Raw genomic sequence first — 18632 nt, forward strand, 5'->3', positions numbered from 1 at the left:
GCTGGTATTTGTTATTAAGTCAAGATAAAGGTTTAGTAACATCAGTGCTGCTGATGGACCAACGTTCCTATGTGTTTTCAGGAGTTTTTTTTTTTTTTTAGATTTTAAAGAAAGAAATTACCATTTCTTAGAAAGAGGCAGAGTTTTACACACCCCTTTCCATTCAAGTAGGTGGTACCAAAGAGAGAGACCCCCTAACACTGTGGCAATGTTTGCTATGAAGGGGATAGAGTATTTTGTTTACTTCTTGTTTATTTCTTAACAGTATTACTGAGCTACTATTTGTTAATGGAATTTACATTCTGAAGTATTAAGGCCTTTGGCAGCCCCCCTCCCCCACCCCCCCAGATTTAAAAGCACCAGTTACAAGTTAGAAGCACTTGCATTTGACTCATCTTAATGTGTTTTTAAAACATTTTCTGTTATTGGGAGACAGACTCTCCAGATATCACTTTGGATTTATCATCTCTTAAAGTATGTCTAAGAGTCACATAAGTAGAATTATTAATGCCCCACTGTGGAGGAATATTTTCTTTGTTGGAGAAATGCATGAATGTGGTAAAAAGTTTGAATAGTATGAGAGTGCAGATAGGGAAAAACAAGTCCCTGCCTCATCCTTGAATCCAGCACCCTACTTCTCTCCATCGACAACCATGATGATCAGTGTGTTAGTCCAGAGATATTCCTTGTGTGTAGAAAGCAGATATCTCTGTGCTTATTCTCCTTTGCTTTTTCTCAAGCGGAAACACACCATACATACTGTTTTAAGCTTTCCTTTAAAAAATATATAACTTGGAGTGTTTTATGTAAAAACGTGTACATATTTGATCTGGTGGGTAGAATATTTAAAATGCACTTATCTACTGGAATAATTTCTGGTTTGGAGAAAAACATACTTCAACCCTGTTCTCGTTTTCTTCTTCCCTCTCATTTATTTGACTGTACTATTTTTTTATAGTTTTAAATTTGGCTCTTCTGTGGTCTGTGGGATATTTCTGGTGGTCCTTATCATTCCATTTTCCTCTTCTTCAGGCAGAATTTTTTTAATGCCTACTGACAAGATTTCAGGTGAAGTGGATCTGGGTTCGTGATAGAATGTAGGTGAGAAAGAATTTAGAGGAGAAAATTAATACAATAACCTACGGGAGCAAAGATAAATTGTACCTTTAAAGGCATTTGAAGCATACAATGTAGGTTAAAAAGACTTGCAAATTTATGTTTAAGGACACTTGTATCTCCTGACTCCCATGGAGATGGGGTTGTGTAATATCTGTGCAGTGGCTTTTACGTCTTTATTAACCTGCCTCACCAGGCAGGGGGAGATAAGCCTTTCTATTGTGTTTTTTCCCTTTTTTCTAACCTCATAATGTTTAAGCAGCCTCATTCAATTTGTCATTCCTTAAAGTTGTAGTTCTGTTTATTATGCCACAAGTAGGAAGACTTGCCATAATTTTTTTTTTTTTTTTTTTGGTAATGAGTACTTAGTTTTTTTAAACTCCTACTCAGAAAATGGGAGTGGCAGTCTTCTTCCTGTTCTTTTTTTCCAGGGACACCTCACACACAACAATGTCTGTTTATCATCTGTATTTGTGAGTGAAGATGGGCACTGGAAGCTGGGAGGAATGGAAACAGTCTGTAAAGTTCCTCAGGCCACACCAGAGGTAAGCCAGGTGACAGGCCCTCTTTGTTATTCAGAATTTGATAGCATTTTGATGTGTGGTTCTCCCCTAGGGACTTTCCTTCAATGTTAGTGTGACCTCAGATTCGGAGTCTTGACTTTTTTGTCAATACTCATATTCATAGAATTGTGGGATTTTACTCTCCAGGGGGAGACTAGGAGTCATTTACTCTTTTCTCCTCATTCTATAGTTGAGGAATCAGACTGAAAGAGGTAGAGTGGCTTGGTCAGATTTTTAATTAAATGCCCGTCCTCTGTGCTCCTGTAGTAGCCTGTACTTAATTTTCCCACTGAATGCTTAATATTGAAATTACCTTCATGTGTCTGTCTTCTTTACCAGTGGTTGAGCTTCTTGAGGGTGATAGTCTCGTATACTTGTCTTTATATATCCACCTAGAGTAGTGCCTGGCACATATTAGGTACATTAGAAATGTTCATTGAACAGTCGTTCAAGTTGTCCAGCGTCATACGTCATGTCTTAAGAGCTGGCATCAGGAGCTGTGCCTCTCAGCTCCTCCTAGTGGGCTGTGTTGCTGCTGCCTGTGGTACTTCTTGAACAGTAGTTTTGTCTGACAGTGATCTACATATTCCCCTCCTGGGTTGAGCAACCTTGCTATCCTCTGTTTTGTTTCCTGTTTTCACCATCTTGCATGTTGCCACTAGACTTAACTCTTTTTAAAACAGAAAAACCACTCCCGTCATAATTTCCCTATTGACAGGGTGGCTCCCTGACTTACTGATGAGGTGGTCCCCTGACTTCCTGGCTCGGCCTAATTTCCCTTGTTCCCTTGTGTGCAGCTTCCACACGGGGGCCTTGTTGCATGTGCACCTTCAGGGGCTCTGGCTCAATTCAAATGCTCCTTCCACCACGAAGACATTCCTTTATTATTTCTGCCCCTGTTGATCACTTTCTTCTCAGAAGTCAGCTTACATCTAATTAGTATACCAGGACATAATTCTTCCTGTGGGGTTCATCCCAGATTCTTTACCATGGCATACAAGGCCCTTCACAATCTCCTCCCCAGCCTACCTTTAGCTACGTATACCACTCAGTTATTGAGCTACACTCCGGTTGCATCCTGTTCCACGCAGCTCAGCTGTGTTCTCATGGGTGGTCCTCCTTCACCCTCTTCTTTCTTTGTGTGCCTTCTTTCTTTCTGTTGGTGGGATGCCTTTCTTCCCCTGGGTTCTCTGCAGGATGTAAGATCGGGCTGACGCCTAGCTGAAGTCTAGATCTGGCTAAGTCTCCTCTTTATGAAGCCCTCCCCCAGGCGTTCCCTACCCAACAAGAGTAGTTCCCTCCTGGGCTTCCATGGCACTCAGCACACGTTATCGAAGTTCTTAGTTTACGTTCTAGGTTGTGAGCACCTGGCTGGGGGCGGGGATTTATTGCATTCATTTTGTATTCCTGGTGCCCTAAATGGCACTTGGGACATATAAGCTCTTGAAAAATAATCTTTGAATCAGTGAATGAATGTACTTGTTCTGTGGATGTTGGCTTTGTCTCTGTAGTTTATAAGGTCCTCATATATCTCATGTGACAGCAAACCTTATGATTGACTTGACTCAGTGAGCAGATTAATGATAGATTTGTTCTCCGCTAGAGAAGCCTTTTATTTGTTAATATCTATGCAGGATGAGAAAGAAGTATTTCTAATTCCCTTATAAGGAAATCAGTTACAGAGATGCCTCTGAACACCAGAGGGTTTCTGTTAAACCAGCTGAAGGGGAAAGGAAAGGGAACTGATAATTTATTTTCCACTAAGCCTTGTGCCATGCCAGGTACCGTATCTACATTTTTCAGTTATCAAGATTTTAAATTTATGCATTTAATGTGTGGCATTGGTTTGAAGGTTTCATTGCTGCTGTTTCCATTGCTTTTTGCTTTTGTAACTTAATGTAAGAGATTGGTTCACCAAACATACGCTTGAATTACTTTCCTTAATTTATTTCTCTGTCTAGTTTCTAAGGAGTATTCGGTCAGTAAGGGACCCAGCATCTATCCCTCCTGAAGAGATGGTAAGAGGATACGCTTCAGATGTAATGAAGGCTTCTTTGTATAACTGAGTATGAAACTTTAAAAAAACCTTTCCTCTGCCCACCTCTTTCTTTGCTAAGTTATAGACGCCTCATAATTCCTCTGGCCTTGAAGGCTTCTAAGATTTATTGTATCATCACAGCAGAAAGCCTTTTTCTTGACACTCAGCTTACATGTTTTGGTCATATAGACACCCGTGATAGTGCTTAAAGATAAGAGGTACCTCAGTGTGAGCGGGGTTGGCGCTTCATAGCTATTTCATGGTAAGTCTTTGTACATTATTGGAAGCCATGAGAGCTGAGGAAGCGAGACCCGAGCCCTTTTCTGTGCTTTACCCAACCAGTCATCTGCCTATCTGGCCATTAGTTGGGATTCCAAGATGTAAGGAAGAGCAATTATTAATATTATGGTGCTGGTAAAGAAAGAGTGTATTTACCAGTAAATTCAAAAGCAGCTGCTTTCTCTAAATTTGTTCTTAACCACTATAGACATTGACCCCCAAAGACATATTTAGTGTGCTTTACAGGAAATACAAACCCAACTATAAACTTAAGTATAAACCTAAGACTTGAAATAACGCAGGTTTATTCAAATCAGTACTATGTATATATAGTAGTGTTTTTCAAACTGATGATTTGTGGGTTTTGAATCAATTTAGGGGTTCTGACCAGCATTTTAAGGGAGAAAAAGAAAGGAATAAAATAGAAAATATCATTGGACATCTTGGGTAGTAAAGCTAAGTACTGTTTTATGAAACTTTTGTTTCTGATGTGTATTTATACATGTATATGCATATGTTGATAATGATAATTATAATTTTTTTTCTCTGGTTTGCAGTCAAAAATATTTTTGAAAGCCACAGACATATATTCTGACCTTTTTTTCTTTTTGCCCTTGTTTGATATTATTAGTATCTTTGATAAATTCTATTCACTAATAGTTTTAAGAGCCTATAAATTTGTGTGTGGTAATATGTAGTTAGCTTTGAGTATAATGAAAATGGGAGAAAGTGCTTCAGAGAAAAGTAGAAATGGTTTGTAAAGCAGATCCTCTGGTTTTAATGGTCTTTACTGCTTTTAGTTTCCAGAATTCACAACTCTGCCAGAGTCACACGGACATGCTCGGGATGCCTATTCTTTTGGGACATTGGTGGAAAGTTTGCTCACAATCTTAAGTGAACAGGGTGAGTTGGAGTTACGCTACTGCATCCACAGAATAAGTAGGAAAATCATCCATGGCTTGTTCTGTGTGTATTCAAAGCACTGCAGTCTTTGATCATAGTAAGGAGCTGGTGCTTACCAAGTAAGTTGTTTAGGGCAGATCCTCATAGCAGTGAGGGAAGAAGCTTTGGGTTTCTTTACTTTGCATAGTTAAAAGAATTTTAAGTAGGAAGCACTTTGAACTATGGCTATGAATATCATATGTTATTATCTTATGTATTGGTATTTATGGTCTAAAGACGATTCCTTATCAAGCCAGCCAATAAGTAAGTGAATGCTGTTATTGATGTATATGTAATGATCTGAAGAGTAGAGGAAGATTCAAAGTTTTTTATTAATTTCTAAATCAAGATTAACGTTTCTTTATTTTTTCAGAGTCCTTTTGATTTTTTTCTTTGTGATTTCATTTACTTATACTTTTTTCTTTTGTTGGCCCTCAAAGCCCAGGCCACTGAACCCATAGGTCTCTTCTGAGCTCTCTGGCGGCATGCTTGGCAGCCTGCTTCACTCTCCTCCAGCCACGCCAGGCCTTCAGTCGTCCACCCTTTAAGTGTCCTGGGGTCCATGTCCCATTAGGCCCCTTACCGGCCTATATCTCACATTGCTGCAGCTCTGACGCAGTTTCTTCTTCCCGGTTCACGCGGTGCTCTGCAGTCACAAGCACCATTCACCTGTCAGCTCTGCGTTGTCCCAGCCTAAACACTTGAGAATTAAACCCTAAGGCGTTCTTGGTGGATGACGAACTCACTGTTCTTCACTGTGTCTAGGAGGGTGGCAATTATGTACCACCCCCAAGAGAATTGAAAATATAGTCATTCAGATAACTTCCTGTGTTCTGTGGGTGAGGAGACTTGGTTGAAAAGGCCCTCAAACCTGCCACTTATTAAACCTCCTCTGGGCCTGAGCTGAGTTAAACTGACAGTCGGGAAATGAGAGGGCTTCCAAGGGGAGGCACGTGAGCAGGGGCTTGGATGTGTTGGCAGGACAATTTTCTACACCTGCCAAGGAGTTTGGCTTCAGGCAAGCAGGAAGCTGTTCAGCAACAGCCAGGGCTTTGTTTGTTTGGGCTTTTACAGGTTGGTTTTTGCTCTCGTCAGTCTCCAGCTATAGAGGTCCTGAAAAGAGGGAGACGGCCTTGGAAACTAACTGTCGCTCTGGATTTCAGTTTCAGCGGATGTTCTCTCCAGCTTTCAGCAGACCTTGCACTCAACCCTGCTGAATCCCACTCCAAACTGTCGGCCAGCGCTCCACACCCTCCTGTCCCACGACTTCTTCAGGTGAGGGCGCCCGGGGTGACACGCTGGCTGCTCCCCGCCGACGCCCACCTGCTCTCTTGTGGGTTATGCGCCAGCGCTGGGTTTTGGAGGACCAAATGATACGGTCCCTTTTGCTGCTCTTGCTGTCCTTCATTATTAGAAGAGAGTGAATCATGTCCACCTGGGAAAATAGAGGGAGAAATCAGGTTGCCTCTCAGGTTCCTATCACAGATAAGAAGTTTTCGAACTCCTTGATTGTCATGGAGGGCCTGGGTCTAGAAACTATAGCTGGATTACTTAGGGCTTCTGAATGGGAAGAAGCTAGGCTGTGTCCAATGGTTTACAGTTGGAAGTTAATTGAGGAACTTAATAAACATGGCCTCTCCTTTTTGCTGCCATTGTGATACGAGTCTGTTATTGTTGAATTTTACTTGGGCGGGGGGGTGTGGAAATGAGCTGATTTTTCTTCAGGCAGAATATTGTTTTCTTTGTTTAGTGATATGTGATGGAAGAGCAAAGAAGTCAATTTAGAGGGAGGGCACAGTGTAGCTGTTAATACTGTCGCTGGATTCAGAGGTGTTTTTGAACCTCTCTTCCAGGTTAGTTTTAATTATGTGTCCTTTATTTTTTAATTTCCATGACTGCAGAACTTCTGCACAGGTTAACTCCACATTCATGACTTTTATTAGCAAAATCAATTTTATGTCAGTTGTGAAACTAAAAATCCTATGTGTTTGCAGTCGGAAAGCCTGAGAGAAACCAGAGTGAAGGGAAAGCTAATATTATCCCTGGAGGGGAACAGTTACCTCTAAGGATGGGGGGGGGTAATATTATTAAACAAGGCAGAGAGGGTATTTTCCTTGTAGTTACAAGGGTTTTGTCACTTACGCTCCAGGGAAACTGTTCAAACCTTTCCCATTATGAGTCTTTTAACCAAGGTAGTTCCATGTCTTTCTGGGTGATTCATAGTGATACTTTATTTATCTTGGTATAGAATGTCTACAAAGAAGAATCCTTTACAGTAAATAGATGCTCTCATTACTATGTGTGATAAGAGTTCTTTAGTAAGAATTGTGTATTAAACAGAGACGGGAGAGGGAAGCCAAAACCACACACCGGCTCCCTCTCCCCCAAATCTGATTGTTACACGTGAGGGGAAAGCCCTGCCAGAGGCGGCAGCAGGAGGAGGGCCAGCAGTTCCCGCTGAGGCAGCCAAGCCAATCTGATTACACTTCAGTTAAGGCATTTGTGCTTTTTCTCTGCCGCTGAGCCAGAGGAAAACAGGTGTCAATGTGAGGAGTGGAGACCCAGGAGGTCAGCTGTCCTGGCGGGGGCTGCAGGCTGCTGCTGAAGCCTCCTTTCCAGGGGCGACGTTCGCTTGGAGCTGAGTGGCCTCGGGACTCTCTGGAGACCCTGCAGGAAACTGAGCACTCCTCTCACCCTCTTCCCTGCCTGGCTGCAAAAGTGACCAGACAACTACAGCAGGAGAACTGAGAAGATCCCTATGACTTGTACCAGAAATTCCTCTTTCCCCAACCCTCTTTAATAGTTTTCACCAAAGGAAGCTTGAAAATCAGCAACTATTTTGTAATGGTAATACCATTTCTCCCAGGATAGTTCATGTAACCACATCCTATTACAACAAAAAGTTTGGATGATTATGATGATGATTAAAACCGCAGTGTTTGTTAGTGTTTGTTAGCGTTTGTTAGCGTTTGTGTACACACATGTGTGTGTGGTTAAGCGTGTATCCTCTTGACAGATCTCTTTGATATTCTTAAAATATTAAATTCCCTGTGGACTTGTTCCATAGTATTTGTCTTACAAGCTACTTAGTTATAATAGAATCTTCCAAGTGGCACAGGGGAATGTTTCTTTGTTGAATATTATTGTGGTGTGGTCTGCGGTTATGGCTTCAATATTTGACACGCCATCTTTAATCTGTTGTCCTGCATTTTTTTTTTTTTTTTTTTTGGCATTTAGGAATGATTTTCTGGAAGTTGTGAATTTCTTGAAAAGTTTAACATTGAAGAGTGAAGAGGAAAAAGCTGAATTTTTCAAGTAAGTTTAGAAAATTCAGGCCTTAAAATTCCGTAACTTAGATTAAGTCCATGTAATCACTTCAGGTGTCCTAGAGAGGATGAGTCAGACATTTGTTTTCTTAAAGTTTAGTGACATTTCCTATACGTCAGGCTCTTTTCTAGGCCCTGAGATGGATAGTTCTGGTGAGGGCAACAGATACAGACTGATAACCCTTAAATAGTGATGGAGCTTGGGCGGGGGGGTCGTCCTGAGAACAACAGAGGATGGGGGAGAAGGAGGTTAGAGAAGAGGTATTCTAGGCAGAGGAGCAACATGAACCGGTGCACAGAGGCAAGACACAGTATGTCTTGTGCAAGGAATGATGAGCGCTTGGGTCCTGCTGGAGGGCAAGGGGTGGGCACCCTTGGACGTGGCAGTTAGGAGTATTGACACTACTGGTAAGCAGTGGACTTCAGGCCTTGAAACCATCAAAGGAGTGAAAAGGGGCTGTGAGATGGCTGTCTCCCCTGGGGTGGATCACTCTATTTTCTATGGAGGGCACAGGTTTATTTCACATAAGACTTGGATCGGTTGGTAGACTGCGGTAGGCCAGGTAGTAGATGTGAGCCTCATGTAAGGGCAGTGATGGTACAGTGAAGAAGATACCGATAAGAAATATTAAAACAGACCGACAAGCCTTAGTGATTATCACCAAAAGAGTTAGAGAATACTGGAGGAGAGAACCTACATGCAGGGAAAATGAAGAATTTGGCATTCAGTGTGTTGGTCTGAAGTGTCTGTGGGACTTCAGATAGAGATGTACGTGGGCATTTGGGCAGATGGGTCTGAAGCTCAGGAGAGAGGTCTTAAGCTGATGAGCTAGAGGCGAATGTGAGGCTTCATCAGCCTGTAGTTGGTGACATTGTCCCATAGAAAGTGGGTAGCATGAAAAGGACAGTGGCCCAAATGTAACCCTGGGGCACCCAACCTTGTAAGGGGGCCAGCGGGGAGGGGGTGGCTGATGCGTGAGACAGAAGCAGTGGGTGGAGGAGGTTGAGAGAGAGCCAGGAAGGCTGGTGTTCCAAAGGAGTAGAACATTTCAGAAAGGTAGGAGCCGTCAGCAGATACCTGTTCACTTAGCAGTCAGGAGCACTGATGACCTTGTCTTGGAGCTGCTTCAGCAGAGCGAATCAAACTGCAGTGAATTGAGAAGTGGGTGGAAGGTGAGAAAGTGGACTTTGGGTAAAATCTCCTGAAAAGCTCGGAGAAGAGGAACATAGAATTGCTAAAGAATTGCTAATGGAGTCAAGGAAGGATTTTTTTTTTTCTTTTTAACAAGGATGTTTTTAAGGCTGGAAGAGACTGGAGCATGTTTGTAGGCTGAGGGGACGGAGCTGGTGGGGGAGTGAGGGAGGAGTTGAAGATGCAGTTGTGTTGGGCTGTCGGTGCATGGCCCTGGGGGAGAAGGGGGTGTTGGGGCAATGGCTCAGTGGGGGTGACCTTCAATAAGAGGAAGCCCTCGCATCCATGGAACCTGGAAAGGAGCCGGGAGTGAGTTTGGGTGTGGACCCGTTTGTCGATAGTGGCCGAGGGGCTTGCAGGAGATAAAGCATGGTGGGGCCTGTTTCCCGATGAAGGAGGAGGCAGGATTACCTGCTCAGGGTGATTGTATAGTGGCGTGTTACTACTGCTAACACCTGATATCTGTGTATTTCCTAACTAAGTGCTTGTACATAGCTTGTTTTAATAAGTTGAGTAACAAAGCTAGTATTTTGTTTACCGTGGAAACTTTAGATAATGTAATATCCTACGTCTTTTAAACTTGAGAAAGTACCGTTTATTGACTAAAAAGCCTCTGGCTTATTAGCGGAGAAAGAAGACACTCTTGCTATTAACGAGGGGCCATTTGTTGAAAAAATTTTCCTAGCTTGGATTGGAGGTTGTGTATGTACTGACTAGCTGGCCTTGCCTCACACCTTCTGTGTTTTTCTTAAATACCTGGGGACGGACCTAGCTACAGTTTCTGTAGCTGCATTTCAGATTCATCACTTTGATGGAAGTGGAATAAAGCTGCATGTGTCTAAACTGTACAAGTGAGTTGATACAGTCACAGCCAGTTTCCCGGGCTTTCCTTCTTTGCCCTCAGGTTCCTCCTGGACAGAGTCAGCTGCCTGTCAGAGGAATTAATAGCTTCACGGCTGGTGCCTCTTCTGCTTAATCAGTTGGTCTTTGCAGAGCCAGTAGCTGTTAAGAGTTTTCTTCCCTACCTCCTTGGCCCCAAAAAAGGTGAATTTTTTTTCAAAGTATTATTGGTAATTACGGAGTTTGGGAGTTATTAGTCCGTATTTGAGCAGTGCAAGATTATTTCATGGTAATCTGAACCACCTGGGGAGCTTTTTAAAAATTTGCCTGTGCCTGATCCACTGGTTCCGGGACAGAGCAAGGATGGGTAAATATGTATTTTGAAAGGTCCCCAAATGATTCTGATGCATGTCTCTGTTGAATAACCTACCATAACTAGTAGGAAGGAGAGGACTGTCGGCACCAGCTCTTGCTGTAGCATTTAACACACTTCCTGGCTTTGCGGATAAAATTGCAACAATCATATCCGTTGAATCTAGTATATGAAATTCCTCATTGATTAGATGTAAATATATAAAGAGCTGTCGACTCAGGATTCTATTAGAACATGAGGTTTCTTTGTAAGTAGTACATTAAGTGTGATAGAGTATTTCAGAAGCACTTCTACAAGGCGGAGTGTGATTCAGACAGTCAAGCCTTGAGTAATTTGGGGTCAAAAGAAGCACTTCCCTTTGGCTTGGGACATAAGAATTTAGAAGAGCACTTAGAACGTGTGTGAAGCTCTGGGCTCAGTTTCTGCGCCGGGCTTCGTGCTGCTTTCACCGAAATGACGAGTCGTTTTTCCCTCTGACCTGGGGAGAAGACGGTGCGAGGGGAGGAGCCCCCCGCCTGCTCTCGCCAGCGCTGTTCCAGGCCCGGGTGATCCCCGTGTTGCTGCGGCTGTTTGAGGTGCACGAGGAGCACGTGCGGACGGTGCTGCTGTCTCACCTGGAGGCCTACGTGGAGCACTTCACCCAGGAGCAGCTGAAGAAAGTCATCCTGCCCCAGGTAGGGGCGGGGCGGGGCGGGGCAGGTGCCCACAGCGCTGTCCAGGGGAGGAGGCGGGGCCGGGGGCCGCCGTGGGTGCTGGGGGCCGGGGAGCTGGAAGGGAGGGGGGCTTTGGAGCGTCTGGGGAACAGCTGAGAAGGCCTGAGGCAGAACTTCAGTTTAAACGCCTCCTGGGATCCAAAGGGCGGGAATTAAAGTTGCATTTCCAGGCCAGTCACACAGGCAAATGAGTTAAACTAACGTATTTGGTTTTCACCTGTTTATAACCTGAAAAACTATAATAATTCTGTTTGCTAATTCTTTGGGGGAAAACGAATGAGATTCGTTTGTGGGATGCTTTGTGAACATAAACTGCAAGTGTCATAATTAAATTACTGTAAGATAATTCAATTATAACTGAGAGGAACAGGAGATGATTCCTGTCAGTGGTTTTCAGCCTATCAGTCAGCCACCAGGGGACCTGTTAGATTTGCCCACGCCAGGGCTCCAGGTTTGTATCGGTTTTCTGTAACTGATGTAACAAAATTACCACAAACTGCATGGCTTAAAACAAGAGAAATCTATTCTCTTATGGTTCTGGAGGCCAGAAATCCAAAATGAGGGTGTCAGCAGGGCTCCCTCTGAAGGCTCTAGGGGAGAATCCTTCCTTGCCTTCTTCCCAGCTTCTGGTAGTCCTTTAGCGTTTCTTGGCTTGTAGCTGTGTCACTCCAATTTCTGCTTCCGTTGTCACATGGCTTTTTTATAAGGACACCAGTCATTGGATTTAACCCAGTATGATGCATTTCAAGGTCACATTCTGGGTGGACATGAATTTTTGGAAGACGCTATTCAACTCAGTCAGTACAAGGTTTTAAAAGATTTTATCGGTCACGTGGTATTTTTCAAATAACTTGTTTTTCTATGAGATTAATTTATTTACAAATTATAAGGCCTGGTTTTATGCCAGTTCTTGTGCTTAGGTACTGGGGCCCTAGAGGTATGTAACACACTTCCTGCTTTCAAGGAGAGAGTAGATCGGAAATAATAGATGTTTGTTGTCTGTGTAGCAAATCACCCCAAAACTTAGTGCCTTAAAATGACAATCATTTTATTAATTCTCACGATTCTTTGGATTGATTGGGCTCAGTTTGGGGGTTCTGTTGTTCCACATGATGTCAGCTGAGGCAGCAGTCATCTGGGGCCCCATAACACATCCAGAACAGCTCCTTGGCACCTTGGAGGGGAAGGTTGAAAGGTGGGCTTACCTGGGACGTTGGGACAGCTGGGGCTCCCTCTCCATAAAGTCTCAGGACATTTCAGGGCCCCTATTCCCCCATGTGACTTCTCCACATGATTTCCTTAGCAAGGTGGGTGGACTTCTTACATGGCTGCCCAAGGCTACCAGAAGTGCCCAAGCAGCCTTCTTAAGGCATAGATTGGAAACTGACAACATCGCTTCTGTCACATTCTCTTGGTTGAAGTGAGTCACAGAAGTCAGGCCAGGTTCACTGTGGGGTGGTTTTATACAAGGGCGTGGATACTGGGGGTGTGGTTCACTGGGGGCTGGCTTTAGAGCCTAGCTACCACAACATAGCATTTTGTGTTTACATCTGCAGCAGTAGTTGTCACCCTACTTGTAGTTTGTGTCTGAAAATTTAGAAGAGGAATGAAGCACTCTAACTCTGAAATAGACATGCCATCACAGGTCTCAGAATTGGCACTGAGCTGAGGTCAAATAATAAGTAGATACTCAGCATATGAAAGGCAGTGAAAACTCTCAGTGGAGCTACTTCCCCTGTAGGGGAATAACTTGACTCATTTCAGGGTTCACTTTGGTAGCAGTGTGGAAGATGGACTAAGGGAGTTCAACTAGGAAGTTATTAGAATAGTCCTGCTAAGAGATGACAAGGACTGGGGAAAACATGGCGGCAGTGATTAAGGGTAGAAGGGGTAGGACTCAGTTTCTCACTAGATGGGAGAGTTTTGAGGATGACTCTTGGGTTTTTGGCTTTGGTGGTTTCTTGTTTTATGATTACCATATTCAGTTGATAGAATTCTAACCATGATTTAGTTTACTTGTACAGCTTTGTTTCGAGAAAGTGCCTGGTTTGTTAGCATTGGACCTGTTAGTTATTTTATTGAGTCCTGTTGGAAACCTTCATCTTGGGTATATGAGGAAACTGGACCAGAATAATGAAGCGATTAATTGGCCGAGTCATATTGAGAACCCCTGGCAGAGCGAGGACCAGAGCCCAGCACTTCTGATAGCTTGTGTCTGGCTGGTGCACATGCTTTGCCTGCCATCTTCCTTACATACATGTTTGCCAATTCAGAGCAAAATCTCTCCCGATAGCTCCATGTGAATGTCTTAGTCGAGATTCTTCTGGTTGCAGGTAACTGAAACCCACTTAAACAAGCTAAAGCAAAAAAAAAATTAAAAAAAGGAGAGAGAGACTTTAATCAAAGGATGTCATTCTGCCTTACATGGAAATCAAGTGCAGCTGGGACTCAGCCATATGGTCTTCATTCCGTTCCTTTCTCTTTTGACTTCTGAAGACCAGCTTTAATTATTTGGTGTACACATGGACAAACATGGTTGACCCATAGCTTCTAAGTTCACTGTCCTCATTTTAAGCAAACCTCAGAGATAACCAGTTTCTCTAAATTCCAGTTTTTGTTACCGGGAAAGAGATCAAAATTGGCTCCGTTTGGGGCAGGTGTTATATGCATCAGATATAAAGAAGGTTTCAAGGTCCGATCCTTATGGGTGTATAAAAGTGAGAAGAGGCCAAGGACTGGTAACCTAGCTCGTAGTGACCTAGATGAGTGTTTCTAAGTGAGCTCGGCAGAATATTGCCAGTCCACGAACTGTTTGCTATGGTTCTGCAGTGAGGTGAGTACAGATACGGAAAATTAACATTTAAAACCTTTTTTTAAAAAATTGAGGTACATTATTGATATATTCGTTTCAGGTATACAGGAGAATGACTTGATGTGTGTGTATATGTTTATATATTGCAAATGATCACCACAATAAGCCCAGTTACCATGTGTCACCATACAGAGTTACAAAATCTTTTTCTTGTGATGACTTTTAAGAATTACTCTGTTAGCAACTTTGAAATATGCAATACAGTATTATTAACTATAGTCACCATGCTGTACATTATATCTCCATGACTTTTTAATTTTATAACAGGAAGTATGTACCTTTTGACCCTCTTCACCCATTTCATTTCCTCCCTACCGCCTCACTTCCACCTCTGGCAACCACTGATCTGTTCTCTGTATCTGTGAGCTCGTTTTTCTGTTTGTCCTCTTCCCCACCACCACACACACATATGAGTATTCGTCTTTCTCTGTCTGACTTACTTCCCTTAGCATAACATAATGCCCTCCAGGTCGATCCATGTTGTTGCAAACGGCAAGATTTTATTCTTTTTTATGGCTGAATAGTTTTCCTGTGTGGGTACTACATTTTCTTTATCCATCAATAGACACTTAAATTATTTCCATATCATGGCTATTGTAAATAATGCTGCAGTGAACATGGGAGTGCATATATCTTTTTGAGTTAGTAGTTTTTTCTTCAAAGAAATACCCAGAAGTAGAATCACTGGATGGTATGGTAGTTCTGTTTTTAATTTTTTGAGGAACCTCTGTACTGTTTTCCATAGTGGCTACACCAATATAAATTCCCACCAACAGCACACAAAGTTTCCTCTTTCTCCACATCCTCACCATCACCTGTTGTTTCTTGTCTTTTTGATAATAGCCATTCTAACAGGTGTGCGGTGATATCTCACCGTGGTTTAGATTTGCATTTTCCTGTTGTTTAATGATGTTGAGCATCTTTTCACGTACCTGGTGACCATCTTTCTGTCGTCTTTGGAAAAACGTCTATTCATATCTTCAACCTATTTTTTTTTTTTTTTTTAGACAGCTTTCCATCTTTTTTTTTTTTTTTAATTTTTATTTTATGGCTGTGTTGGGTCTTCGTTTCTGTGCGAGGGCTTTCTCTAGTTGCGGCAAGTGGGGGCCACTCTTCATCGCGGTGCGCGGGCCTCTCACTATCGCAGCCTCTCTTGTTGTGGAGCACAGGCTCCAGACGCGCAGGCTCAGTAATTGTGGCTCACGGGCCCAGTTGCTCCGCAGCATGTGGGATCTTCCCAGACCAGGGCTCGAACCCATGTCCCCTGCATTGGCAGGCAGATTCTCAACCACTGTGCCACCAGGGAAGCCCAACCTATTTTTTTAATCAAACTGTTTTTGCTTTTGTGTTGTATGAGTTTTTTGGTATATTTTGGATATTAACCTCTTATCAGATATACAATTTGCAAATATTTTCTCCCATTCAGCAGATTACCTTTTTACTTTGTTGATGGTTTCCTTTGCTGTGCAGAAGGTTTTTAGTTTGATGTAGTCCCACTTCTTTGTTTTTTGCTTTTGTAACCTTTGCTTTTGGTGTCAGATCCAAAAACTCATCACCGAGACTGGTGTCACAGAACTTGCTGCCCATGTTTTTTTCTAGGGGCTTTATGGTTTCAGGTCTTACATTTAAGTCATTAACCCATTTTGAGTTAATTTTTGTATGTGGTATAAGATAGTGGTCCAGTTTCATTCTTTTGCATGTAACTGTCCAGTTTTCCCAACACTGTTTATTGAATAGACTGTCCTTTCCGCATTGTATATTCTTGGCTCTTTTTGTCATAAATTAATTGACCATATATTTATACGTTTATTTCTGGGCTCTCTGTTTTGTTCCATTGACCTATGTGACTGTTTTATGCCAGTACTATACTGTTTTGATTACTATAGCTTTGTAATATGGTTTGAAATCAGGGAGTGTGATGCTTCCAGCTTTGTTCTTCTTTCTGAAGATTGCTTTGGCTCTTCAGAGTCTTTTGTGGTTTCATACAAATTTTAGGATTGTTTGTTCTATTTCTGTGAAAAATGCCATTGGAATTTTTATAGGGCTTGCATTGGATCTGTAGATTGCCTAGGGTAGTATGGGCAGTTTATTAACAGTACTAATTCTTCCAGTCCATGAGCACAGAATATCTTTCCATTTATTTATGTCTTCTTCAGTTTCTTTCATCAGTGTCCTATAGTTTTTAGTGTACAGGTCTTTCACTTCCTTGGTTAAATTCATTTCTAGGTATTTTATTCTTTGATGCAACTGTAAATGGGATTGTTTTCTTTCTCTTTCTGACAGTCCATTATTAGTGTATAGAAATGGTACCGGTTTCTTTATATTGATTGTGTATTTTCTGACTTTACTGAAATCATTATTAGTTCTAAAAGTTTTTTGTTGGAGTCTTTAAGGTTTTCTACATATAGTATTATGTCATCTGCAAAAAGTGACCATTTTACTTCTACTTTCTGATTTAAAAAACTTTTTTTTTTTTTTTTTCCTTGCCTAATTGCTGTGGCTAGGACTTCCAATACTGTGTTGGCAAGAGCGGGCATCCTTGGCTTGTTCCTAATCTCAGAGAGAAGGCTTTCAGCTTTTCAGTATAATGTTAGCTGTGGACTTGTCATATATGGCATTTACTATGTTGAAGTATGTTTCCTCTATACCCAGTTTGTTGAGAGTTTTTATCATGAATGGATGTTGAATTTTGTCAGATGCTGTTTCTGCATTTATTGAGATGATCGTATGATTTTTATCCTTCATTTTGTTAATGTGGTGTATTACATTGATTAATTTGTGGATGTTCAACCATCCTGGCATCACTGGAATAAATCCCACTTGATCATGGTATATGATCCTTTTAATGTATTGTTGAATTTGTTTTCTAATTCTGTTGAGTATTTTGGCATCTATATTCATCAGGGATATTGGCCTGTAATTTTCTTTTCTTGTGGTGTCCTTCTCTGGTTTTGGTGTCAGGGTAATGCTGGCCTTTTAAAATGAGTTCTCTCCTCTTCTATTTTTTGGAAGGATTTGAGAAGGATTGGTATTAATTCTTTGTTTGGTAGACTTCACCAGTGAAGCCATCTGTGTCTGGACTTTTGTTTGTTGGTAGGTTTTTGGTTACTGATTCAGTCTCCTTACTTGACCTGTCTGTTCAGATTTTCTATTTCTTTATGATTCAGTCTTGATAGGTTGTATGTTTCTAGGAGTTTATCCATTTCTTCTGGTTTGTGAAATTTGTTGGCATATAATTGTTCATAGTAATCTCTTGTGGTCCTTTGTGTGGTATCAGTTGTAGCGTCTCCTCTTTTCATTTCTGATTTTATTTGAGTCCTCTCTCCTCTTGGTGAATCTTGCTAAAGTTTTGTCAATTTTATCTTTTGAATAAACTAGCTCTTAGTTTCATTGAATTTTTTTTCTGTTGTCTTTTTAGTCTCTATTTCATTTATTTCTGCTGTGATATTTCCTTCCTTCTGCTAACTGTGAGCTTCCTTTGTTCGTCTTTTTCTAGTTTCTTGAGGTATAGAATTAGTTGTTTATTTGGGATTTTTCTTGTTTCTTCAGACAGGCACTTAGCACTATGAACTTCCTTCTTAGAACTGCTTTTGGCTGCGTCCCATAGATTTTGGTATGTTTTATTTCCATTTTCATTTGTTGCAAGGTATTTTTTGATTTCTCCTTTGAATCATTGGTTGTTCAGTGGCATACTGTTTAATCTCCACATATTTGAATTTTCCAGTTTTCTTCTTGTAATTGATTTCTAGTTTTTTTACTGTCAGAAAAGATGCTTGATATGATTTCAGTCTTCTTAAATTTATCAAGTCTTGTTTTGTCACCTAACATATGATCTGTCCTGGAGAATGTTCCGTGTGCACTTGAGAAGAATGTGTGTTCTGTTGCTTTGGGATGAAATGTTCTTTGTATATCTGTTAAGTCCATCTAATCTAATGTGTCATTCAAGGCCAGTGTTTTCTTACTGACTTTCTGTCTGGATGATCTATCCATTGATGTAAATGGGATATTAAAGTCCCCTACTATTACTGTATTGCTCTGTTTCTCCCTTTAGGGTCTCTTAATACTTGCTTTGTATATTTAGGTGCTCCTATGTTTAGTGCATAAATATTTATAAATGTTATAAATGTTGGATTTGACCCCTTTATCATTATGTAATGCCTGCTTTGTTTCTTATTACAGTCTTTGTTTTAAAGTCAGTTTTGTCTGATACAAATATAACTTACCTCAGCCTTTTTTTGGTTTTCATTTGCATGCAACATCTTTTTCCATTCCTTCACTTTCAATGTATGTACTTACACCTGAAGTGAGTCTCTTATGACATCATATAGATGAGTCTCAGTTTTTTAATCCATTCAGCAACTCTGTCTTTCAGTTGGGA

At 41.5% G+C, this 18632-nt stretch overlaps 1 protein-coding gene across 3 annotated transcripts in view; it reads left to right on the forward strand.

The window, feature by feature from the left end:
- Nucleotides 1-18632, forward strand: part of SCYL3 (SCY1 like pseudokinase 3) — a 40174-nt gene that overhangs the window by 15547 nt on the left and 5995 nt on the right. For 2 of the 3 annotated variants that reach the window (XM_061183117.1, XM_061183120.1), the window contains exons 4-10: nt 1548-1661; nt 3641-3697; nt 4797-4899; nt 6102-6213; nt 8176-8253; nt 10361-10500; nt 11159-11343. In XM_061183117.1, the coding sequence (XP_061039100.1) occupies nt 1548-1661; nt 3641-3697; nt 4797-4899; nt 6102-6213; nt 8176-8253; nt 10361-10500; nt 11159-11343 (789 nt within the window). The remainder of the gene's footprint in view (nt 1-1547; nt 1662-3640; nt 3698-4796; nt 4900-6101; nt 6214-8175; nt 8254-10360; nt 10501-11158; nt 11344-18632) is intronic. The other variant, XM_061183118.1, reaches the window with a different exon arrangement.

The sequence above is a fragment of the Eubalaena glacialis genome, chromosome 3 (assembly GCF_028564815.1).
Source record: "Eubalaena glacialis isolate mEubGla1 chromosome 3, mEubGla1.1.hap2.+ XY, whole genome shotgun sequence".
Taxonomy (NCBI): Eukaryota; Metazoa; Chordata; class Mammalia; order Artiodactyla; family Balaenidae; genus Eubalaena; species Eubalaena glacialis.